This window comes from Perognathus longimembris, chromosome 17, assembly GCF_023159225.1.
Source record: "Perognathus longimembris pacificus isolate PPM17 chromosome 17, ASM2315922v1, whole genome shotgun sequence".
Lineage (NCBI taxonomy): Eukaryota > Metazoa > Chordata > Mammalia > Rodentia > Heteromyidae > Perognathus > Perognathus longimembris.
In genome coordinates this window covers 17,480,665-17,505,916 of record NC_063177.1, presented here as the reverse complement: position 1 = coordinate 17,505,916, position 25,252 = coordinate 17,480,665, and the positions used below count along the sequence as shown (strand labels likewise).

At 43.7% G+C, this 25,252-nt stretch overlaps 1 protein-coding gene across 3 annotated transcripts; it reads right to left on the bottom strand.

The window, feature by feature from the left end:
- Nucleotides 1-65: 65 nt before the first annotated feature.
- Tlcd3a (TLC domain containing 3A) lies at nucleotides 66-25,228 on the bottom strand. 3 transcript variants are annotated; one of them, XM_048366338.1, is made up of 5 exons: nucleotides 9,221-9,458; nucleotides 8,717-8,800; nucleotides 4,369-4,570; nucleotides 2,095-2,190; nucleotides 66-1,610 (listed from the first exon to the last, which is right to left on the bottom strand). In XM_048366338.1, exons 1-5 carry the CDS (start codon nucleotides 9,340-9,342, stop codon nucleotides 1,341-1,343), a joined length of 774 nt encoding a protein of 257 aa, XP_048222295.1. In that variant the 5' UTR covers nucleotides 9,343-9,458; the 3' UTR covers nucleotides 66-1,340. The 3 variants fall into 3 exon arrangements, with proteins under 3 accessions (XP_048222295.1, XP_048222296.1, XP_048222297.1); XM_048366339.1 differs by lacking the exons at nucleotides 8,717-8,800; nucleotides 9,221-9,458 and adding an exon at nucleotides 25,069-25,228; XM_048366340.1 differs by lacking the exons at nucleotides 66-1,610; nucleotides 4,369-4,570 and having other exon boundaries at nucleotides 2,004-2,190; nucleotides 9,221-9,469.
- Between the last annotated feature and the right edge of the window lie 24 nt (nucleotides 25,229-25,252).

Sequence of the window (25,252 nt, the reverse complement as noted above, 5' to 3'; positions counted from 1 at the left end):
AGCCACATTCCCAGCCCACACAAGATAATTCTTGCAGGAAAAGTGCTGATGTATTTCACAAGTTGGAAACTTAGTGCAATTTAATTGTCATATGGATGACTTACAAAGATACATTGACCATAAACAGTAAAAAACAAAAAGCATTTTATATTTTTGAAATGGCACCTATTAAAAACAGTCAAAATTTGAGACATGATTGCATAATCAATCCTTTAAAAGTTCATGGATAATGAATTTTAAGGCACTTTAAAAATTCTAGCTTTTTTTTTTTTTTAACTACCACTTGTAAAAGTGTCTCAAAGCCTCCCCCTCCCCGGGGGAAGGAATGATTAGTGTTGGCACCAGAGGATCCTACTTGCAAACACAGGGGAAGGTGTGTATCTCCCAGGGGCATGCTTCCAGGGGACATGCTTCGTGGAGCCAAGCCGGCTGCCCTCTTGCTCTCCAGCCTTCTGTGGCTAAATGGCAGTACAGTCAACACAGGAATGGGCCTGGCTTAGGAGATTCTGGGAAAAGTACTTTGTGTCCTGGATGAGACACCGCACAGTTGGGAAGGCAGAAGTCCATCCCCACCTTGCTTGTAAAGGAGAGTATCAGTTGTGGAGTTACTCAGTGAACAGCTACTTGCCCCTGTAGTTCTGCAAAAGCATCCTATGATACGGAAATAGGGAAAGCTGGATATGAGGTCATGCTAAAAAATGTAGTGCTTGTGACTGTGACAAGCTCACAGATTTGATATTTGGTCTTTTTCTTTAGCAAGTCAGCCAGCTGTAAAGATGCTGGCCTCTGCTGGCCTCCTGAGCTATTCAAGTGCTTCAAGTTCCCAGCTCTGCCTTCTGATCAGAAGTCAGTACCAGGGAGAGTTCATTGTTGACACAGAAGAGACGTTGAGGCCAGCAGCCATTAACAGGCTAGCTAGTAAACGAAAACTATATATCCACAATGGTTTTCTCAGGTCAACACTGCAAGATGGTATTATTGCAAGAACCAAGTCATCACTCGCCTCTGCTGGCCTGGTACTGTGGATAGTACCCTGAGTGTTGGAAAGGTGGGTAGCCACCAAAGTTAGGTGAGGCACACTTCACCCTGGTCCACTAGCCTCCACATTCCATGCTTTTACCTCAGTGCTCTTGAGATAAGGTCTAAGAAACACCCTGCTGCCATGGAAGTCTGTCATGGTCTGATAGCTGTCTCCAAGAAAAAAAGTGCTTTTGCAAGAGGGACAGGTTAGAGGGGGAGGTATTAGGATTTTTTTTTAAACTCAAATCCATCTGCCATCCAGGGCACAATTTGGTCCATGGAATACTGAGAGGAGGAGGCACCCTGCCTCCTGGGAGCAATTAACCATTCTTTTTGGCTTGGGCAGTGTCAAAGAGCCGAGCTGCCTTCTTACACAGTAGAGAGAACCAGTAGATCTGGGGAGCCATGAGGAAGCCGTTGGCCACATTGCAGTGGAAAGGGATATTGAATGGAACTTGTAACAGGCTTAGTCCTGTTTGCTGGCCATAGGACCAGTACATGAAGGGGAAAAGAAGGATCCGACAGAGAAGGAAGGTGACCAATGTGAGGATTCCATTCACCTTGTAGAGAAGGGTATGCTGTTGCTTGTGCTGTAAGAGAAGGAGAAGGCAAGCAAGGTCACTAGGACATCAGGGAACAAGTATCCCGGCAGAGTCACAATGGTAAAGGCCAAGTAAGTATGTACAAATCACATTCCTTAGTTGTCACATTCCTTGACACCTAAGACATGCACCTAGTTTTCTGGTACATACATGAATTATTTACAAGGCATTGTTGGATTTCTACACATATGGGGCTCATAGTTCCAATAGTGATGTGGAATTTGGCCTAAGCTACCCGCCTGATGGGAGCAATATATTACAGATCTGGGACTAGGGAAGAAAATACAATAATCAATATAAAACCTGGGTTTCATCCCCACTAGCTTAGATGACCAGCTGACCTTTAAGTCCATGGAAGGGTTTTCTATTCTATTCCTAGCATTTGGGAATTCCTCCAAACCCCATCATCTCCAAAGGAAAAATATAGTCTATTCCCCTCCTGTCCTATTTCTGCCGCTTCCTGGATACATGCCTGAATCAGAATTCTGCCCAGTGATACAAATGGAGTGCTCAGTTCTGCTGTGAAGATGCAGCCAACAAAGAAGTCCCCAAGGTCTCCCCGGAGCTTCTGCAGATGAGTAGAGGGAAAAGAACAAAAGAAAGGAAATGGTTAATTTATTAGCTTTCTTTTGTGCTGGTACTAGGGCTTGAACTCAGGGCCTAGTGCTCTTGGTTAGCTGCTTTTGCTCAGAGCTGGTACTCTACAGTATGAGCACTCTGTGCTTGTTAAGCTGAGCTAAAAATCCCTGGATTTGTCTGTCCTGGCTGGCTTCAAACTGAGATCCTCAGATCTCAGCCTCCTGAGTAGCTAGGATTACAGGCATGAGCCACTGGCATCCAGCTAGAAAAAAAGCAAAGAGACCTTCCACTAAAGGAAAATTCTAACTAGGGCTACTGAAAAGGGTATCCAGGAAAGAGACCATGATAGAAGAGGAAAATACTAATAGGGGGCTGGGGACATGGCCTTGTGGTAGATTGCTTGCCTTGCATATATGAAGCCCTGGGTTCAATTCCTCAGCACCACATATATAGAAAAAGCCAGAAGTGGCACTGTAGCTCAAGAAGTGGAGTGCTAGCCTTGAGCCAAAAGAAGCCTTGGACAGTGCTCAGGCCCTGAGTTCAAGGTCCAGGACCAGCAAAAGACAAAGAAAATACTAATAGGATATAATTCACCTGCTGCTGCTTCCATGGCAACAGCACTTTGATGGTCTAATCCCCAAGCTACAGAGGCAAAAGCAGGTAATGCTGACTGCATCACATACCAAGCTTTCTCTGAATTTCAATGGCAGCTTGAAGGAGCACTATGGCCTTTCCCATATCTCAGTCATGCCAAGAGCACTGGTCATGTTCAGCTCAGCCAAGTATTCACAATCAGGAAAAGAAGGAATGAGGTCTACCTCTCCTATTTTCTTTTCAAGAAAGCAATCTAGCATAGTAGAACACCTGCTCTGTCACTCAATACTACTGAGTCCCCATTTCTTCATCTATGCCATAGATAATAATTTCTAATATTTACCAATATGATATTTTATATCAGACACATGCCACTTTATAAGCACCAGGAAATTATGAGTTTCCTTTCTGTATCACCATGTTGCTTTAGTACATGTTATTAGTTTGGTTTCATGCTGGTACTTGGCTTTGAGCTCAGGGCTTTGTGCTCTTGCTTGACTTTCTGTTCAAGGCTGGTGCTCTACCACTTGAGTCATGCCTCTAGTCTGCATTTTGCTAGTAAATCAGAGATAGAGTCTCACAGATTTTTCTGCCTGGATTGACTTCAAACCATAGAATACTCTGATCTCAGCCTCCTAGGTAGCTAGAATTACAAACTTGAACAACCTGTGCCCAACCATGGGTGGTTTTGTTGTTTTTGTTTTTGTTGGTAGTGGGGCTTTAACTCCAAGTCCGGGTGCTGTTCCTGAGATTTTTTGCTCAAGGCTATCACTCTACCACTTTGAGTCACAGCACCACTCCTGGTTTTCAGATGGTTAACTGGAAATAAGAGTCTCTCGGCCTTGCCTGCTCCAGCTGGCTTTGAGTGGTGATCCTCAGATCTCCGCCTCCTCAGTAGCTAGAATAATAGGCATGAGCAACCTGTGCCTGGCTGTTGGTGGTTTTTTTTTTTTTTTCTTTTTTGGCCAGTCCTGGGCCTTGGACTCCGGGCCTGAGCACTGTCCCTGGCTTCTTCCCGCTCAAGGCTAGCACTCTGCCACTTGAGCCACAGCGCCGCTTCTGGCCGTTTTCTGTATATGTGGTGCTGGGGAATCGAACCTAGGGCCTCGTGTATCCGAGGCAGGCACTCTTGCCACTAGGCTATATCCCCAGCCCCTGTTGGTGGGTTTTTAATGGGCAAATTTATCTAGACAGAAGTATGAGCAATGTGCCTTGAAAGAGTGTTTCTGTGAGTACCTGACACAGTACACTCACAGTACTTTCTAGCAGTGTTACATTGTTTCATGTTCTAGTTGTATTTTATATTTTTATATTGTATTGAACTAAAGACAGAACTTTTGACAAATGCTAAGGAATCACAGAGCCAGAGGATTGCTAAAAATTGTTGCTAAGAAGCACCAGGATGTTTTTCTCCATTACTTGCAGTGTGACTGAACTACTGAGGCAGCTGGTACAGGAAAGTGCAGTACAGAAGGGGGGGAGAGAGGGACTCATAACTCCTAAGGAAAGGCCAAGGCACCCAGATCAACAACAGAAAATGAGTGACCAAGACCACTGTCTTGCAAGGCCATACCTGTGCAACTGGCACCAAGATTAACAGAATGACTAAATGGTGAGTGATCATGAGGCGGTTTTGACTCAGGAAGTTTCGAAAAATGAGGGTGCATCTGAGGTTCTGGTCGCTGGTTCGGCACCACTCACAAAGGTACATGGCCCAAATGTCATAAACCATGTATGGAATCACAAACCAGACATATTCTCGGGCAAGCCAGTGCCTGAAAGAAAGCATAGGAATGATCCATGAAATAATTATGGACATGAATTATGAAAGCTCAAAGCCAATCCCTTCTCAAACATATTCCCTTCAATGTTGTGTTAGTCAGTTCTTGACCCCTAAACATGTTCACAATGAAGATGTTGAGACTGATAAGTGGACAACTTTATCTAAATTACAAGGTGAAGTCATGTGTGTCAAAGGCAGAAAGCAGGAATTCAGTGTTCCTGTGTGTTTAAGTAGTTGCTGTGACAATTTTATCTCTAATACATTTTTAGCATTTTATGATGTAAGGTAACTTTGATGCAGTTAAGTTTATACATCACTCAACAGCCCCACCAAGAAGCTGGTTAGAAGGTGTTCCGAATACAACTCCAACCTTTCCAGTTTAGCTCCTCGATTGCTCAACAGTTGGGAGTTAACTAACTAAAGTCTTGAATGAATGTGCTTTCTTGTGCATCTGTACACAACTCCACTCCAGGTAGTTTCTGAGAAGCAGGCCTGGCCACTTTCTTCACATACTACAGCTAATCTCAATTCCTTTTGTGAAGAAAAATATTCCTGAAGATGAACCTGAAGTTCAAGGACCACATGATAGCAATTAGATATAAGGAGATTGCCTAGGACAAGAGTTGGTCATTGTCAATGCAATGGAATCCATACTTGCTGAGTGAAAATGATCAATTATTGATGGGTCTAGACTAAATTAGAAAATCTATGAAGATAATACAACATCCTTCCCAAACGGTAAACAACTATTATGTAAAGAAACATATAAATTGAAATTATGTCCTATGCTGGGAAGCTTTATATTCCCTATGTAAATTTTTATGGATCTTCCATATATTAGGTAGAAGAAACTTATTTTATGGGTCTCAAACTACTTGGCCATGGCAATCACCTGGCAGTGCTCATGAAGGATCCACTTCTCTGGGATTCTAAAGTATATGCCTTGGGCCTCAACACTACATTTCTGGCCTTACACAGGTGATCTAAGGAGGCAGGCAACACTGGGAATACAGTAGGTGTCAGTGGATTTCTATTCCTGAATGACTCTACCCTCACCACAGCACAACTACATAATAAACAATGAAACAGGCAGACAAGTAACAATGCACGTATAATACATGTATGGTTATCAATGAACCTGGTCCAATTTGGGTAAAAAGATGCAATACTCATTTTACTGCCCAGGTATGATCTCAGTTGCTTTCTTAAAGTAATTCCAAGTGAACTAACAGCGAAGATCTACTAAAAGATTGGCTGAAATATACTGGTCTCTCCTCTGGAGTGGAACCCAGGGTTTTACTATTTTGTATCCAGTCAGTACCAATTCAATAAAATGTAAAATTAGTGACTTGTGAGTAGAATTTTCAAGAGATTTATTAGTAAGAGATCTATATTACAGTGATAACTAGGAATATTCTGTGAGTTAACTTTCTTGAATACACTAGTTCAAATCTTACTTTCCTGACAGAGTCATTGTGAGAGTTAAAAAACTAAAACTAGGGCTGGGAATGTGGTCTAGTGGTAGAGTGCTTGCCTAGCATGCATGAAGTTCTGGATTTGATTCTTCAGCAACACATAAACAGAAAAAGCCAGAAGTGGTGCTGTGGCTCAAGTGGTAGAGTGCTAAATCTTGAGCAAAAGGAAGCCAGGGACAGTGCTCAGGCCCTGAGTTCAAGCCCCAGGACTGGCAAAAAAAAAAAAAAAGCAACCCTAAAACTTAAAGGCTGGAGGCGTAACTCAGTGGCAGGGCATCTGCTGAACAAGTGTAAGGCCCTGAATTCAAAATCCCATACTATAGAAAGGAAATAAAACCTGAAAGGCTGGGTACAGGTGCTGGTGGCTTATGTTTTTAATCCTACCTACTCAGGAAGTGAGATCTGAGGACCCCAGTTTAAAGCCAGCACAGGCAGAAACGTCTGTAAGAAACATCTTCAATTAACCAATAAAAAGCCAGAAGCTGGGCACTGGTGGCTCACCCCTGTAATCCTAGCTACTTAGGAGGTGAGATCTGAGGACTATGATTTGAAGCTAGCAGGAAGGTCTGTGAGACTCTTATTGCCAATAAACTACTCAGAAATACCAGAAGTAGTGTTGTGGCTCTAGTGGTAGAGTGCTAGCTTTGCGCAAAAGAAGCTCATGGACAGTGCCCAGGCCCAGAGTTCAAGCCCCAGGACTGGAAAAAAAAAAGTCAGAAGTGGAAGTATGGCTCAAGTGGTAGAGTGCCAACCTTGGGTAGAAAAAAAACAAGCAAGAGCTCAAGGCCCTGAGTTTAAACCCAGTATTGGCATAAACAAACAAAAAGCCCAGAAAGTATGAAAGTCCTTTTAAATTATAAAAAAGTACTATCCAAATAGGTGTTTCAACTGAGAAAACTGCCTAGAGTTATGACTTAGGAGTCTGGAGCCCTGGAAAAAGCTGATGAAATTGTTGGCCCTCTACCATATTTAGCCTAACATATGGGGGAATTTATACATATCCCCTCCTATATTATCCCCTCATACATTATGTATAAAGTATAAAATAGGAAAATACTTGGGTGAGTCATCTAAGAGTCCCTCAGTGTCCTTTATGCATCTTTGTAGACTCATGCATAGGTGAAGAGAACAGAATGTGATATCTATCTCTGCTTTTCAACCAAATGATAGCAGATATGAAGACACATGAAGAAAGAATTTGAAGGTCAAACTCTTCATCTCCTTGCTACCCATTCACTCCTCATCTCAAGCCACTGAAACACCCAGTTTCAAAGGCCAAAAACAACCATGATGTTAGGAACTGTAAGTCAACCATGTTTGAACATCTTGTCCTGAATTGCAGAGCAGATGCTCAGTGCTTGCCTGATAACTTAAACTAGTGCTGTGGGGTCGTATGTATCTTCATTTTGTCTTAGCAGAGGCTGGTTCCATGCTTGGTCTGATATGTTGCATAGTAAGAGAGCTCATGGCAGGGTCAGAAAGTGCTCAAATAAAATAAAACTCGAGCTGGGTGCTGATGATTCACCCCTATAAAAGCCAACATGAGTAAGAAATTCAATGATACTCTTACTTCCAATTAACCACCAAAAAACCCAGAGCTGGAGCTGTGGTTCAAGTGATAGAGAAAAAAAAAAAAAAAAGAGCAAAAGAAAAAGAGTCAAGAAAGTCTGCTCAACTTTCTCTGCACATCTATCACCTTTCCTCTTAACTGAGAGGTAAGAGTAGTTCAAATATGGTGGGTAAAATGACTTAAAAATGAAAGTGCCAGCACTACCAAGGTGTAAACATTAAACAAAAGGGAACCTTCTGCTCTTGATTCCGGATTTGTTGCACTAAAACTGCAGACATGCACATTTCCTAACCTGCCTCTGTCCTGAGCAATAATACACATACAAGCCAGTTTTCTGAAGGCATCAGAAACCTCTTAAGAGGTTTAGCAAAACCAAAGGACAAAAAGGAGCTGGGAAAAGGGGATAGAATGGTTTCAATGGAGGAGAGTTGGGCTCCTGCTGTAATCCCACTGTACTCTACTAGTGAATGTTCCAGAGTGACAACATTACACGAAGCAAAATCCCTACTCCCACTTGTGAATAAAATTTCACACTTACAAAGAACCTGGAGCCAGGTACCAGTGGCCCATGAAAGTAATTCTAGCTACTCAGGAGGCTGACTGAGATCTGAGGATAGAGGTTGAAAGGCAGCCCAGGTAGGAAAATCTGTGACTCTTATGTCTAATTAACCTCCAAAACGCTGAAAGTGGAGCTGTGGTTCAAGTGGTAGAGCACAACCCAACCCGTGATCAATAAAGCTAAAGCCCAGGGCCCAGGTCAAGACCCAGGACCCCTCTCCCTCCCACCCATCCCCACTCCCCTGAATTTGGATTAAAGTCCTGCACCACCACCCAAAGGCAGACTCTCAGTCCTGCTCTCTAGCACCTCTCCACTTTCCTTTCTCCTAATCTGGCGGTGCTAAAAGCAGCAAGGGACAAAGGAAACCACTGCTGAGGATAACTATGTTCTCCCCCCCCCCCCCCCATTGATCACTCATCTACCTAACAGTACGAGAGTAAGAACTAGTACCTGTGAGCCACTATTATGTGAAAACTTCACAAAAGCTCCTCAGCCCTGTTATTGGTACTTCTTCCACCTGGGATGGGGTGTTACCTGTCTGAGATCACGTTGCTGCAGGAGCGGACGATGAGGATCCCTGACCCGGTGGCCAGCACAGCCTGAACTGAAGAAACCACCCTGACGTGGGCAGAGAAAGGAAAGAGGGCGCTCAGTCCGGTACTGCGGACAGCACAAAGCCCAACTTAACCTGACTACATCCGGAGGGAGGAAAGCGAGTCGGGAGGCTGCCGCGCCCCGACTCCAGAGCAGCTGGCACAAGTGGGGTACAGTCTCGGAAAGATGCACACGCCCTTTCCTCCCAATCAGTCCCCCCTGTCCCACCGCCCCCCCCCCCGTGTCCCCGTCCCTCCACGCGAGGGGTCTCTGGGAAGCTCTGGCCAGCGCGGCCGAGAGGGGCTGGGAGGCCAGGGAGGCGGCCCCCTTGCTTCCTGTCGCCCCCCTTTTCCGCCCTGAGCCCCGCGCAGGCCCGGACGCCGGGCGGCCGAGGGCGGGGGCAGCGCGCCTGGCCCGGGGCGGGAGCGGGGCCGCGCGCGGTACCTGGTACCGATCATCACGCAGTCGGAGAAGGTCCATTCGGGCCGCGAGCGGCGCAGCGCCCAGGTGCTGAGCGCGAAGAGCCCCGGGAAGAAGAGCGTGCCCGAGGCCAGCGTTAGCAGCATGGGTGCTCGGGGTCCGGCCGCCTCGCTCGGCGCCGCTCGGCGTGGCTCAGGTCGGCTCCGCACCGCGCGGCGACGGGCGACGGGCGCGGCCCGCCCGTCCCTATTTCTAACCTCCGCCCCGCCCCGGCCCGGCCCGCAGCGACTCCGGCACCGCGGGGCCCCGGCCGCCCGCCCGCGGCTCCCCGCGTGACCAGGCGCGCCCGCCGCGATAGGCGCGGGCAGCCGGCCGGGGCGGGGTCTCGCCGCCGCCGCCCCTGGCTCCGAGGGCTCCCCGGGTTCCCCGGCCGGGTCCGCCGGGGTTGGTGGGCGCTGCACGTAGGCCGGAGGCGCTGGGTCGAGGCCGAGGCGGGAGGGCCCGGGGCTCCCGGGACTTCTGTTCCGTCACCGCGGACGCCTCCCTCTGCCACACCCCGGGCGAAGGGGGCGTCTAGCGGGAGACCAGGACTAGGGAAGACCGGCAGCCCGCGGCGCACCGTCCGGATCCCGGCCGCCTAGGTGGGGCGGACCCTCGGTTCTGCGCTGAGCTCGCGGTGCGCGCGTGCGCGGGGCAGCCCCTCCCTCCCCCCCTCCGCCCCGGGCAGAGGGAAGGGGTGAACAGGTGGGCTTGTGCTGAATGCCCGTCTGGCCCCATCTACCCGTCGTATGGCTTCCAGATGGGAGTCCTCAAGAAAGGGTCTTTCTGCCTGTCCGAGATGCCTCCACCACGCCCACCAACTGCTGCAGTCTCTCCGGAGAGCAAGAGCTTCTGCCCAGATTCCGGCAGTGCTCCCTTCTCACTGTGTGCTCCTCACTGCTTCTTAGCTTTGGCTCCAGAAACTACTCAGTGTCTCAGTAACTGCCTTGTTGTTGACAAGTTCTCTGGCCAGATTCCCTAAATTTGAACGAACTGGAATCTACTTCATTTCCACTTAGCATCAATCACATGGGCCAGTACAGTCATTTCAGTATGGCTGGTTTCTCTCTCCACTTGTATCTTCCTCCCCTAACAAAGGTGGAAGCAAAATACAACTCACGTATACCTACTACCACCGAAAGGTATTATTGGTCTCTTCAAATCACCAGCATGCAAAAAGCTGACCCAAGACCCACACAAAGGCTTTGTCTGGAGCAGCTGGACTCAGTCTCTCTGAGCCAGAATTTCCTCATTTGTGAAACGAGGAGGAGGCTGGATGTACAAACTCTTCAAGGCTCTTCCAGCTCTAAGGTTTAACCATTCTACAACCTCTATAAAATAGCACATGCTTTCATTTGATGCCAGTAAAGAACTGGTTACATGGCAGCTACTGGCATAAGAGTTATGCAGAATGAACACAGCTTTTGTTTCAATTTGTATTTAATTATTTAGTCTGAGAATGTTTCTGAAGTTCAAAAGGTAATTTTCCTTTGTTATTGTTGTTATTATTAAATAGGCTGTGATCTTTTGGGGTGAAGACAGTTTTTAACATCTTCCTACATGTTAATAGGGACTTAGCCAACATTAAGGTAGCAGAAAGCCAAAGAAAGTCTGAAATTTCATCTACTTAGGGCAACATTTCTAACTCCCCAATTCCCAGCTAACATACCTGATGAAATGAGAAAAAGTCATGTCCATTTGGACCAGATAGGAGATTTTCTGCATGTTCACATTTCCATGTGGACAAACGATAGCTACCTGTAGACTTGCCATTCTCTCCATAAAAGCAAATCTTGCATTCCGCTCGCTATCCCCTACCTGTGGATCCTGGTCGCCTCAATCTTGGACTTTTCCAAAGAGTAACAAAATAGTTATAAGTCCTCTCTCACTTCAAAAGCATAGAGATTAGCAGCATGCAACAAAGATGAGAATGATTTCAAGTGGTGGGAAACCAACCAGTCCTCTACACCAGACTACAGTTCTTAAGGTGGCTTTTATGAAATGAAAACAAAATGAAAGATATTTCATGTACAGAAATAGCAAGTAGGATCAGTTCCCAACATGATAATCAATGAAATCACCAGAATGTTTACGTTGAGTCACCATAAAGCCAACAAGTATAAACCTGAATCTTGGCTTTTCAAGTAATCAAACCCCTGTGGGCAAATAAAGTCAAAGCACTAAACCCTAAAGGGGAAGAGTAGTACCATATGTTTTAAAAAAAATTCTACATAGCCCTCAAAAGTTCCCTCCATCCCCATACTGGATATCTAACCCAGGGACTTGCAAATATTAGATACCCATTTCACCACTAAGCTATACTCCCAACCTTCAGCCCCTTTAAAGTCTGGAGTCAAATGTTTCCTCCTCTAAGAAAGTTTCTATATCTCTTCTATGTAAATTTATAAGTTCATTTTCTAAGTTGTCTTTGCATTTGAGTAGTGAGCATGTTGGGTTTTATTCATATATGTTTCCCCACCAAACTTAGCTTTATTTGACACCCCCTCCCCGCCACCAACACACACACCAAGTCAGTCTTGTTATGTAGCCCAGGCTAGCCTGGAACTTCTGCCTCAGTCTCCCACGTACTGGGATTATACAGGTATGCACCACCATACCTCACAAATTGAGGCTTTTAAAACAAAAAGTATGCCTTTGTATTTATATCCCAGTTACAGCGGACAACATTCCAAGGATCAATAACTTTTTTTTTTCTTTTTCTTTTTCTTTTTTGCCAGTCCTGGGGTTTGGACTCAGGGCCTGAGCACTGTCCCTGGCTTCTTTTTGCTCAAGGCTAGCACTCTACCTCTTGAGCCACAGCACCACTTCTGGCTTTTTCTATATATGTGGTACTAAGGAATCAAACCCAAGGCTTCATATATACGAGGCAAGCACTCTACCACTAGGCCATATTCCCAGCCCCTCAATAAATATTTTAATGTAATGTTTCTTGAGAACCTACTATATACTAGACACTATATCACTTTAAAAGTATCCTCACAAACTTGTTATCCTTTGTTTGTGGGGAGGGGAGGGAGGGAGAGAGGGAAAGAGAGGGAGGGAGGGAGGGAGGGAGGGAGGGAGAGAGAGAGAGAGAGAGAGAGAGAGAGAGAGAGAGAGAGAGAGAGAGAGAGAGAGAGAGAGAGAGAGAGAGAGAGAGAGAACAATGAGATCCGGATCAGAAAAACCAAAAAATTTCCCCAAGTCACATTGTTAGTGGCAGAGTTGGAATTTGAACTCGGTAGTACTACAATGTGCTTAATGAATATATTGTCCTCACACTTGATAAGCAGAGAGTAAGAACCCTTTAGGATGTAGTTTCACATTAATTAACCACAGTTCTTAGTTGTTTACCTTCAAGTATAAATGTGTGGTTTGGGGTATATATGCTCTGATGCTGCTATTAACACCACTGTACATTTATTTATAATTGTATATTGTTTCAAAACATTTTTCTTTTTGCCAATCCTGGGGCTTGAACTCAGGGCCTGAGCACTGTTCCTGGCTTCTTTTTGCTCAAGGCTAGCTAGCACTCTACCACTTGAGCCACAGCGCCACTTCTGGCCTTTTCTACATATGTGGTGCTGAGGAATCAAACCTAGGGCTTCATGTATATGAGGGAAAGCACTCTACCACTAGGCCATATTCCCAGCCCCTCAAAGCATTTCAAAATAATGGTGAGGTAGCCTGAACTTCAGATTGCAGATGAAGAACCATCAGGGGAACCACTTGCCAACAGTGGATGACAAAGTTCAAGATAGAACTGGGGTCTTGAGTCATGTTTGCAGGGTGATTTCACTACAGCCACAACACTGGAATTTAAGGAGTTTAAATTGGCTGCTTGTGTGTGTTTCAAGAATGAAATTTGGGTAACTAGATGCCAAGTTAAGACTCATCTACCAAATTCACTCTGTTCATAAACATGGGATTTATAAAACTCCCACTTTGGGACGGCTGTGAGAGATTCTTGGCACTGAGCAGTGGGATCCTAGCATTTGGTCCCCTCTCTCCCATTATTCTAGGCCCCACTTTGAGTACCATTGGGAGAAAGGATACAGGAACTCTCCATATGACTTCTCCCTGCTTTCCCCATTCTTAAATACCGTATTTACCAGTGAGCTATTTAAGAATTCTCAAGTGCTTTCCCTAACATACATGACATGGGTTACTCCCCTGAATTAAAAACACAGTCTTCCAATGCAGGAAAATAAATTAAAATGACTGAAAAGCACACATGAAATAGCTTCATATTTAAGTCCAGAATTGATTCGTTGACCAAGAAATCCTAATAAAGAAAATGAAACCCATCCTGAAGAGCCACACTTCATTGCTACGTTAGGGACAGACAGTCAAAAGAGATAGAGTGGGAAAGAGAAAAAATAAGAAATGAAATAGTATGAGGAGCCATGGAGAAAAAAATGTAACATAGGAAGATGATCCATTAACAGCAAACAAGATAGATGTAGTTCTCGGGAAAGAAGGGACCAAGACCCACACTGAGTCACAAATAGAATTAGAGATATAGATCAGAGGTTGACATTCATGATAGATGAACAGGAGGAACAGGCTGGAAGACAAGGAAAAATAGGATGAGGCATATAGATGAGACATACAGAGAATGAAAGCCTTTCATGGAACACAATTCCATTTAGGCTGGCACCAACAGTAGCCATACTGCATTTGAAGAAACATGGCACAAATAAGTAGGTAACTTGCCTCTAAGGCTGAAGGTGTGGCCAGGAAGCTAACTTGCCTTCCTCTTAATTTCTGCCTCATTTTGCATCCATGATAAGCACCTGATTAGTCGTGCACTGATAGGCCATGTGTGTGTCTCCCCACATGGTAAGGATTGTTTGTGAGTCATGGCAGACAGCACTGAGGTAGGGATCAAAGAAGCTGAGATCAGGATCAGAGAACCTGAATTCTTGTTCTGGCTCTACTACCCCTATGCTGTGTGACCTGGAGAAACCAAGTGAACTTCCATCATAAAATGGGGGTCTCTCTACCTGCTCTCAGAGTTAGTGGGAGAGTTAGGCAAAATAACATTTTCTAAAATACATGTTACACGATGTGCTGGGTACAGGCAAGAAATTAACATTATCTTGAGTACCTGCAACAATCATTTGCTGTTAAGACATCTCAGTAATTGTTATGATTTGGATATGATATGTCCCTCAAAAGCTCATGCATTAAAGGCTTAATCCCTAGTGCAACTGTGGCAAGAGGTGAGGCCTTTGGGGAGGTGAGTAGACCTTGACAGTCTGTCCTTGTCAATGGATTAAACCACATAGCTTAATGGACTACTGGGAGGTGGTGGGAACTTTAGGAGGTGGGGCCTTAATTGGAACAGGTCACTGGAGGCATATCTTAGAAGTTTATTTTTGTTTGTTAGTTTAGGTGCTGGTCCTGAGGCCTGAGCTCCACATCTGGCCTTTTCTTTTTCTTTTTGGTAGTTAATTGGAGAGGAGAGTCTCACAGACTTTTCTGCCTGGGATGGCTTTGAACTGTGATCCTCAGATCTTAGCCTCCTAAATAGCTAGAATTGCAGGCATGAGCCACCTGCACTCAGATGGAGGTGTATGCTTTATCTCTGGCCCCTTCATCTCTCTCTTCTGCTTCCTGGCTGCCATGAGGTGAACAGTTTTGCTACCTAGTGCTTCCTGCCATGATATTCTGCCTCACCTCACCACAAGCCCAGAAGCAATGATGCCAAATGACCACAGACTGAAACCACGAACCAAAATACCTGATTATCGCAAGTATTGTGGCATGGCAAAGGAAAGCTGACTACTACAACAGCATGTATTGGACTGAAGTCTAAACTGGCTACCATTAGCCATCTCCAGACTGTAGATTCCTCAGTTTAAAGCAAACTGTGAGACTAGATGCACAACCACACCCCAAGCACATGGTTTCTGCAAATAGTGACCACAGCTGCACATACAGGGAAGTCTTTGCTCTTGTACACAATGGCAATGATTCTGGCAATAAAAACCATAACTGACATAAAGGATTGATTATATAGTGCTTGCCTTTGTGTGCTGCTTTATATTTTTCAAAGCATTTTCATACAATTCTTTTACAATAAATGCAAAAACTAGCTTGTTTATAGACAGTCACCTATCTAAAAGCAAGCATTTCTAAACCCAGGTTTAGAAAATATTCAAAGACAGTAAGCCCTTTAGGAAATTACCTTTGTAATGTGCTAGAGGAACCAGGAAATTCCGGTGAATAAATTCAGCTGCCTTTCTTATCAGATCAGTAATTGTTGGTTTCATGCCCCATAGGTAATTTCATAAACAATTTGTTTATTCAAGTCAGAGAACTTTTTTTTTTTGAACTCAGGCCTGGGTACTGTCCCTGAGCTTCTTTTGCTCAAGGCTAGCACTCTACTGCTTGAGCCACAGTGCCACTTCTGGCCTTTTCTGCTTATGTGTTACAGATTAATCAAACCTAGGGCTTCATGCATGCTAGGTAAGCACTCTACCACTAAGCCACATTCCCAGCCCTAGACCTTACTTTTAAAGTAACATTTGCCTACCAAGTGCAAAGCTTTGCGTTCAATCCCCAGTACCTCCAAATGAAAGAGGTACTATTAAATTAAAAAGACAAGTGAATAAAAAGAGTAAATACTTATAGCATATGGTAGAGTAAGGATTAATATCTAGAATAGTCAGAGATCCTACAAATCATTAAGAAACACAAATGACTCAAGATAATTATTCAAATTATAAAAACTGGAAATATGCCAAAGAAATGTAAAAGGACCAATAAAACTTCATAACATTTAATCAACTGATAATATCCAATATACTTAACTACGAAGGACATAGGCACTTTTTATAGGGCTACTAGAAGATAGTATCATCAAAATGTTATAGCATTTATTGTTTGAGATAGCAAAAAATTAGAAACTACCTAAGTATCTAGTGATACAGTAATTAAACATTTTGCAGTACGTTCAAACTCTAGAACATTGTATAGACATTAAAAGAACTAGGGCAAAAGTGGTGCTCAATGGTAGGGGATAACATGCATGGAGCCCTTGGTTCCTTCCCTAGCAGTGAGCATAAAACCTCCACCAAACTTCTTTCATTGTTGCCTTTGAATATTAAAGCATGTGCTTGTCTTGGTGCATAGATGAATGAGGGGAATATTGACCTGTATTCTCTTTCTCCTATGTTGTATGAGTTTTTGCAATAAAAATGATTCATTAGTTATTACATAAGTAGGAGGGGAACATAATAAGCACCAAGAAAGCAATGGCACTGATTGTTAAGTCTGTGGAATGCTGTGAAAAATTACTCAATACTGTGTGCATTGTGTGTGTGTGTGTGTTGGGACTTGAACTTGGTCTCAGAGCTCTTTGCATACAGCTGGTGTTCTACCATCTGAGCCATGCTTTCAAGTAGGCATTTCACTAATTAGAAATGGAGTCTTGCAGACTGTTTTGCCTAGGCTGGCTTAAAAACACCATCCTCCAGGTCTCATTCTCTTGAGTAATTAGGATTACAGGCATAAGCTACTGGTGTCTACCTGAGGATTTCAAAATATAGTTCAAAGAAAATTTAGGTGATGAAAGGGGTGACACTGATTGAAATTCATTGTATTTACAAACTGATTTATTGAATGGTAACTTTTTTGGTACCAGTCCTGGGGCTTGAACCCAGGTTGGCCTTAGGAAATTGGAATGCTATTGTCTGTCCCTGGGAATGCTGAAAGCGACCCTGACAAAGACCTATTGTGCTTAGCATTACAGTGATCACAGTTTCCACCCTGCCCTCATGATGATCCCGATCTTCACTTGACTTTGGAGCTTGCAGGTGGCCTATTCAAATTGGCTGTTTACTGCTCATCTCTTAAAGATAGCTACCTTGTTTTCTGCACATACTCTCCTGTTTGATAATGAATAAAAGCCCACTTCATGGGACCCACTGGATCTGTTGCTGGAGTGAGGCATCAGGTCCACTAGAACCCCAAAACCAATTCCATGGTCCGGTTTCCATCATCGCTTTGCTCCCAGCCTTGCTCCTGGCTGCAGCGGGATAAGGTGCTCAAGATGGTTTGCAATACCTTAGTACTGTCCCTGAATTTTTGTGCTCAAAGATAGTGCTCTACCTCTTAAGCCACAGCTCCAGTTCTGGCTTTTTGGTGTTTCATTGGACTTTCTGCCTGGGCTGGCTTCAAACTGTAATCCTCAGATCTCGGTCTCCTGAGTAGCTAGGATTATGGGTGTGACCCAATAGTGCCTAGCTTGAGAGGTAGTATCTTTAAAAATACAACATGCATATAAAACATGCTTTTAGTGATACATTGTTTGGAATGTTAAAAGTATCACTAGGGAAGTAATTATTTTGATTTCTCCCAGCAATACAGTAACAAGATGTTAGAGCTGAAAGAGTAGACATTGTCTTTCACCTTTAGAGAAGACTGAAAAGTAACATACATGGGAATATTTAGCTATGAACAAAGTACTATGTAAATCCACTATAGAGTTCTTGTCCCTCACATCATTCACTATCATGTGCGGTGGGTTACTGCATCTTTTCCCTAAATGCTGAATTCTAACAAGAACATGTAAGTGTGCTCAGGCAACAGCAGGGAGAAAGAGGAACTGAGTAAGCAAAGGGAAGAGGAGTGGAGAATGTGTAACTGGCCCTAAGAAGAAAAGTCCAAGCTTTAGGATATAGAAGGTATGGAAACTAGTGATGGCTGGGAAAATGGTCTCTTTCAGCAATGAATCTCAGGAAGGTATGGACTGGGATAGGGGAAGCTATCACTACTGTGAGCAATACTACATTTCAGAAAACACATTTTACTTGTTTTCTGGTTTGCCCAAACTAACGAAAAAAGTTATCTATGCAAAAAATACTCTTGGCTGGCAGAGAGAGAGAGAGAGAGAGAGAGAGAGAGAGAGAGAGAGAGAAAGAGAGAGAGAGAGAATGATTTCTCAGGAATTATAAAAGTAGAAGATGAGGATCATACTTCTCATCAGAATACTAAGTGTGAGAAGGGGGGCTGGGGATATGGCCTAGTGGCAAGAGTGCCTGCCTCATATACATGAGGCCCTGGGTTCGATTCCCCAGCACCACATATACAGAAAATGGCCAGAAGTGGCGCTGTGGCTCAAGTGGCAGAGTGCTAGCCTTGAGCAAAAAGAAGCCAGGGACAGTGCTCAGGCCCTGAGTCCAAGCCCCAGGACTGGCAAAAACAAAAGAAAAAGAAAAAGAAAAAAAGAAAAAAAAAGGAAGTGTGAGAAGGGCTGTCCTAAGACTTCTATATTTAGCACTGGTGTAAGCTTAAAAAGTTTCAGAAACATTCAATAAAATAACTTCCTCTATTAAAATTTCATGCAAATAATATGTGACTGTGTACTTTTCTTGGAGGGAAAGAATGTATGCAGAATTGTTCAGCTCCTCCAAGGAGTTCAGGCTCAAAATGAATAAAGAAAAAAAAAAAGTAAGAACTACTGCGATAGACTAGAAGTGTGGCAGCTAAGGACCCAGCTCAAGGAATGTATCAGAAATCAGCAGAAATAGAGCCAAAGAACCAGGAGAAGAGGGCTGAAAGTAGCCATATGACTATTAAGATACTGTAATGCTTATGCTAATGAATATATCAATTTTATAAAACAAGGCTTTTTATAGGTGTTGTCATATATAAAAACTGCACAAAAGGGCCTGCTGTTTTGGCCTATATAATTATCACTTGGTTGAGTAAATGAAAGGATTAGGGAATAAGATGAGCCAGTGTCGCAAACAGGAAGGGTTTAAAACTGAGAGTCCGCACCTATACATGACTGAGTGCCTCAGCAGTGAGCGTGGGAACAGGGGAGCTGTTGAAGCTACTTAGAGATTATGATCTACTTTGCAAGAATGAGCATGCACAGAGAGGGGACCAATCAAAACAAAAGTGAAGCCTAGGATACACATGCATTCAGAGCCATCTGAATGTCAGTCAAAGAAAATGCCAGTGTTCAAAGCAGCAGTCATCCTGAAAAGCCACAAAGTAAGAACAGTCCATAAAGTAGTACCTAGAGAACTGGAAGCAAGAGTTTGTGCAGAAGTAAAGACCTAGTATATTCTACTATAAGATGCTGTAGGAGTTTTTCCATAGAGTGATAACGGGATCTACATGATGCACTGAAGAGGTTTAGGGAGTATTTAGAAAATTTGTAAGGTGGATTTTTTTTTCTGGCATCTATTGGCATTTATTGAGAATACACAAGGTAATCCTGTTGGTTTTGTTTTTGCAGTGCTGGTTACTGAGCCCAGAGCCTTGTGCTCTATCACTGAACTACATCCCTAAGCCACTTCTAACATTTTAGTAAGAAATTTATAAAATAAATAACATTTTCCCCAAAGATATTCTCCTCATAATCAATCTAAGCTATTATAACTTATCCTAATGTAGTTTTTTAAATCTAGAGTCCATCCATACTTCTCCTCTTTTAATTCCCTATATTTTTTATACTGCTTAACACTCTTGAACTTATTAGTATTAGTTTATCTAAAAAGAGAGAGCAGGATATAATGGTGTTAAGAGCCTGCTTTGAAGAAAGAAAAGGTTTGGGGTTAGGAGAAATGCAACTCTCTTGATAATAGATATTTAAGAGGACAATCACTAATAATCACACAGCACAAATTTGTACTGCATATGGTCAGTCTGCTTATAGGATCTCTATAAGATACCACCAGCTAAGAAGCAGAAAAAGGAAACAGAAGGAATGGGCTGGAGACATGCCTGGTGAACCTAGTCACATCATTTTTCTGCTTACAATCCTAAGGATTTCCTTTCCCTACATGCAGTACTAGAGTTTTATACATGCTAGACAAGTGCTGCTACCAGAGGCATTAGGTGTTTCCCTTTTCTGTGGATGTATACCAGTCTTAGGCCTTGAACAGCTTTTTTACTCAAGGCTGGTGCTCTACCACTTGGGCCACAGCTCCACTTCTGGCTTTTTGGTGATTAATTGGATATGAGTCTCTTTTCTTCCTGGACTAGCTTCAAACCAAGATCCTCAAATCTTAGCCTTCTGTGTAGCTAGGATTACAGTGCCCAGCAAGGCTTTCCATGTCTTAATAGAACCTCTATAAGACCCACTACCATCTGCTCTAATTCTCCAGCCTCCTCCTATACCATTCTTCCCTTGGCTTTCAAAGCCCTATCACTCTGGCAAACCTTGTCCATCCTCATAGATTTTGCATGCAGTTCCACTGATTAGTCATCCTTTATCTCCTATCCTCATCCATTGCTTCAGCTTAAAGACCACTTCTTCTGAGAAGCCTTCCTGGTGCCCAAGCCCGTCTGACTCTCTGTCTCTGTCTCTCTCTGTCTCTGTCTCTCTGTCTGTCTCTGTCTCTGTCTCTGTCTCTCTCTGCCAGTCCTGGGGCTTGAACTCAGGGCCTGAGCACTATCCCTGGCTTCTTTTTGCTCAAGGCTAGCACTCTACCACTTGAGCTACAGTGCCACTTCCTGATTATTGTATTCATGTGCTGCTAAAGCACTCTACTGTTAAGCTCCACTCCCAGCCCCACCAACACTCTATCAATATAAGCTTTTATTGTCTTTCACTGGGACCTACAATTATGTGCTTGTTTGTATGAATAAATAGGAAATGACTTTGTGGAGGCAGGCACTTCTATTTTGTCTATCCCTAAATCCATAGCACTCAGCCTAGAGCTTGTCACAAATAGAAACAGGTTTTGAATGAGTGAATGAAAGACAGAAAGGTAGCTATAGGACCTTGGGCAAGTTTCTGTCAATAGAGATTTCCTCATCTGTTAAATTGAGATAGTGATAACTATCAATCTCACAATCACTGTGTGGACTATGCTTAGCATGATGCTTGGCAGACAAGGGCTAGGAAATGTTATTATCTTAATTAAAAATAAATCATGATAGTGTGTGTGATGACACACATCTGTAATCTCCAGCACTAGGGAGATAGAGGCAGAAGAATCTTAAATTTGAAACTAATATGAACTGCATAACGAGTTCCAGATCAGCCTGAAATACACAGCAAGACCCCATCTCAAAAACAAAACAAGGGCTGGGAATATGGCCTACTGGTAGAGTGCTTGTCTCCCATATATGAAGCCCTGGGTTCGATTCCTCAGCACCACATATATAGGAAAAAGCCAGAAGTGGCGCTGTGGCTCAAGTGGTAGAGTGCTAGCCTTGAGCAAAAAGAAGCCAGGGACAGTGCTCAGGCCCTGAGTTCAAGCCCAAGGACTGGCAAAAAACAAAAGAAAACAAAAAACAAAAAAAAAACACCCTTAGGACAAAAGGTGAACAGGTTGGGGCTGGGAATATCGCCTAGTGGTAAAGTGCTCACCTCGTACACATGAAGCCCCAGGTTTGATTCCTCAGCACCACATAAAAAAAAAAAAAAAAGCCAGAAGTGACACTGTGGCTCAAGTGGCAGAGTGCTAGCCTTGAGCAAAAAGAAGTCAGGGACAGTGCTTAGGCCCTGAGTGCAAGCCCCAAGACTGGCAAAAAAAAAAAAAAGGTAGACAGGCTCATGCCTACAATCTAGTAGGCTAAGACTCAGATGATCACAATTTGTGGTAAATTGTGCAGAAATGTTTAACAGACTCCATCTCCAAAATAACCAGTAAAAAGTAGGGCCAACTAAGCACCAGTGGTTTATACTTGTCATCCTAACTATCCTGCAGTTAAGATCTGAGAATTGTCATTCCAAGCCAGCCTGGATAAATCCAAAGGACACTTATCTCTGGTTAACTAGTAGACAGCCCAAACTGGAGGCATGGCTTAAGTTGTAGAGCACAGTCATGAATGAAAAAGCCTACAGTATTGACATTTTTTTTTTAAAGTAGTGCCAGGGATGTGGCTCAACTGATAGAGTTCCAGCCAAGCAAGCAAGCCAAGAAATATGAGACACTGAGTTCAAACTCCCCAGTACTAGTAAAATAACTCTATAAGCAACCAAAACTCATACCTTGGCTGGGAATGTGGCTTAGTGGTAGTGTTTGCCTAGCATCCATGAAGCCCTGAGTTCGATTCCTCAGCACCACATAAACAGAAAAAGAGCAAGAAGTGGCACTGTGGCTCAAGTGGTAGAGTGCTAGCCTTGAGCAAAAGAAGCTCAGGGACAGTGCCCTAGCCCTGTGTTCAAGCCCCAGGGCTGGCAAAAACAAACAACTCATACCTTGCTGGTAGGAATGTGAAAATACAATCCATTTGGAAAATAATTTGCCATTTTAAAATAAAGTAAAAAGTAAGACAAACTTATACAAACTTAGCAATGCCACTTTGGGGTATATACTAAGTGAAATGAAAACTTATATTTACACAAAAAATCTATGCAATAATGTTTATAGCACCTTTATTAAAATTAACGAGTGGAAACAAGGGGCCAGGTGTTTTAAAACCAGGAAACTGATCAAATATCACTCAGCAAGAAAAAGCAAACTGGGCTGGGGATATAGCCTAGTGGCAAGAGTGCCTGCCTCGGATACACGAGGCCCTAGGTTCAATTCCCCAGCACCACATATACAGAAAATGGCCAGAAGCGGCGCTGTGGCTCAAGTGGCAGAGTGCTAGCCTTGAGTGGGAAGAAGCCAGGGACAGTGCTCAGGCCCTGAGTCCAAGGCCCAGGACTGGCCAAAAAAAAAAAGAAAAAGCAAACTACTGACACAGGTAACTGTGCAGATGAAATACAAAGCGCATTATGCTAAGTGAGAGAAGAGATTTGGAAGGTAACATATTGTATGGCTTCATTTATGTGGAATTTACAGGGCATTCTGGAAAAGTCAAAACTGAGGATGAAAGTCAGGTTGTCAGAGAGAATAGGGCATGGCAGTACTGGATGAGATAGGGATAAGGGGTCTGGAGGGGGAATGGAGGGTGGTGAGATAGAAATGTCCTAGGTGATGGCTGTTATATGACTGTGTATTTATTAAAGTTCATGGCCCGGTAAACTTAAAAGGTGAATTTTACTTTATATAAAGTATACCTTAACTTACAAAATGAAAAATTATCTAAGACAGGTACATGACATTGCCTTTTTTTTTCTGGTCCTGGGGCTTGAACTCAGGGCCTGGGCTCTGACACTGAGTCTCTCTGTGCTCAAGGCTAGAGCCCTAACACTTGAGCCACATTGCCACTTTTGGCCTTTTCTGTTTACGCGGTACTGAGGAATTGAACCCAGGGCTTCACGCATGCTAAGCAAGCACTCTACCACTACGCCACATTCCCATCCCAAAACTGACTTTTTCCTAAAACAAACAAACAACCCTCAGTATTTATATATTCTAATTATAAAAGTCCCCAACATTATTTGTAGACATTTGGGAACATATATATATATATATATATATATATATATATATATACACACACACACACACACACACACACACACACACACACACACACACACATATACATATATATATATTTTTTTTGTGGCCAGTCCTGGGGCCTGAACTCAGGGCCTGAGTACTGTCCCTGGCTTCTTTTTGCTGAAGGCTAGCACTCTACCACTTGAGCCACAGTGCCACTTCTGGGTTTTTTCTGTTCATGTGGTGCTGAGTAATCAAACCCAGGGCTTCATGTATGCTAGGCAAGTACTCTATCGCTAAGCCACATTCCAAACCCCTCTTATTATAATTTTATAGCCTCAAAACACACACTCATCCTCTAGCGAACACATCTATACAGTTTTTGCTTTTTGAATTATACTGTGCAGTTTTCCCATGTCATTGAATTATTTTTGATATATTTACTTTTTTTTTTTCCCTGTTCTGAGGATTGAACCCAGAATATCAGGCATGCTAGGCAAGTGCTCTACCACTGAGCTATTCCACCAGTCCCCTGACTTAATATTTTTAAAGTATTCCTTTGTTGTTAGGAATTACATTGTTTGTCAAATTAAAAATAGCAGGAAAGTCCAATCTTCATCACCACAAAAGATATTTTTAAACAAATTATATTGCTTCAATTTTTTTCCTTATTAGAAACAATTGCTTGGGCTGGGAATATGGCCTAGTGGCAAGAGTGCTTGACTCGTATACACGAAGCCCTGGGTTCGATTCCCCAGTACCACATATATAGAAAATGGCCAGAAGTGGTGCTGTGGCTCAAGCCTTGAGCAAAGAGAAGCCAGGGACAGTGCTCAGGCCCTGAGTCCAAGGCCCAGGACTGGCAAAAAAAAAAAAAAAAAGAAACAATTGCTTGAAAAAATACCGTTTTATTGTTATGAAGGTGTTGTACAGAAAGGTTACAATTTCATAAGTCAGGTAATGAGTACACTTTTTTTTTTTTTTAACAATGTCATCCCTTCACAATTTTGACAAAAAAGAAAAGAAAAAAAAACACCTCATAGTCCAGGGACTCTTCCATCTTGGGGTTTCCCAATGTTGAACTGGAAAAGCAAGCCTTTCCTTGGCTTCAATTCCTTTACTGTCTAGGTGTCTACAGGCAAAGTGGTTCCACAGGGTGATCTGGCTTCTTTCTCCCTCGGTGGTGTACATTAGACACCCTGATATTTCTTGTATGACGAGCTTCAATCGGCTGTACCCAGTGCCGAGTAAGCAGGACAGACCAGGCATTTATGTTCAACAACACACAGGGTTTAGCGGGGAAGCCGATGGGGATTTAGACCCTGATGTTGTTCAGTCTCGGAAAGGAAACTGTGTAATCTTTTTTTGTGTTTTGTTTTACCCTCTTCCACAGGGAGCTTCAATCACTCCCCCATCCCACCCCCCAAGAAAAAGTAAAAGAAAAGGAAAAAATGCTCATTCTAGTGGCTTGGCGCACAGAGAACAAATTTATCTCTACCAAGTGTCCTTGACGATACTGCCACTTACCAGTTGGGGTCATTTCACCCTCGATGGCAGGGGGACACTACCGCCACTGACCAAGGGGTCCGCGGTGCGCCCCGAGGAGGGGAGCGCGCCGGCCTCCGGGCCCGCGGAGTCGTCACCCCGGTGGGGCTGCCACTGACTGGGGCGTCCCGGGCGGCCACGCTCTCCCGTGACCGGGCCCGTCCGT

Coding starts and splice junctions, on each gene's coding strand:
- Tlcd3a (XM_048366338.1), bottom strand. CDS start 9,342: ATGCTGCTAACGCTGGCCTCGGGCACGCTCTTCTTCCCGGGGCTCTTC. Junction 8,801..9,220: donor TGCGTGATGATCGGTACCAG/GTACCGCGCGCG, acceptor TGCCCACGTCAG/GGTGGTTTCTTCAGTTCAGG. Junction 4,571..8,716: donor AGCAACGTGATCTCAGACAG/GTAACACCCCAT, acceptor GCTTTCTTTCAG/GCACTGGCTTGCCCGAGAAT.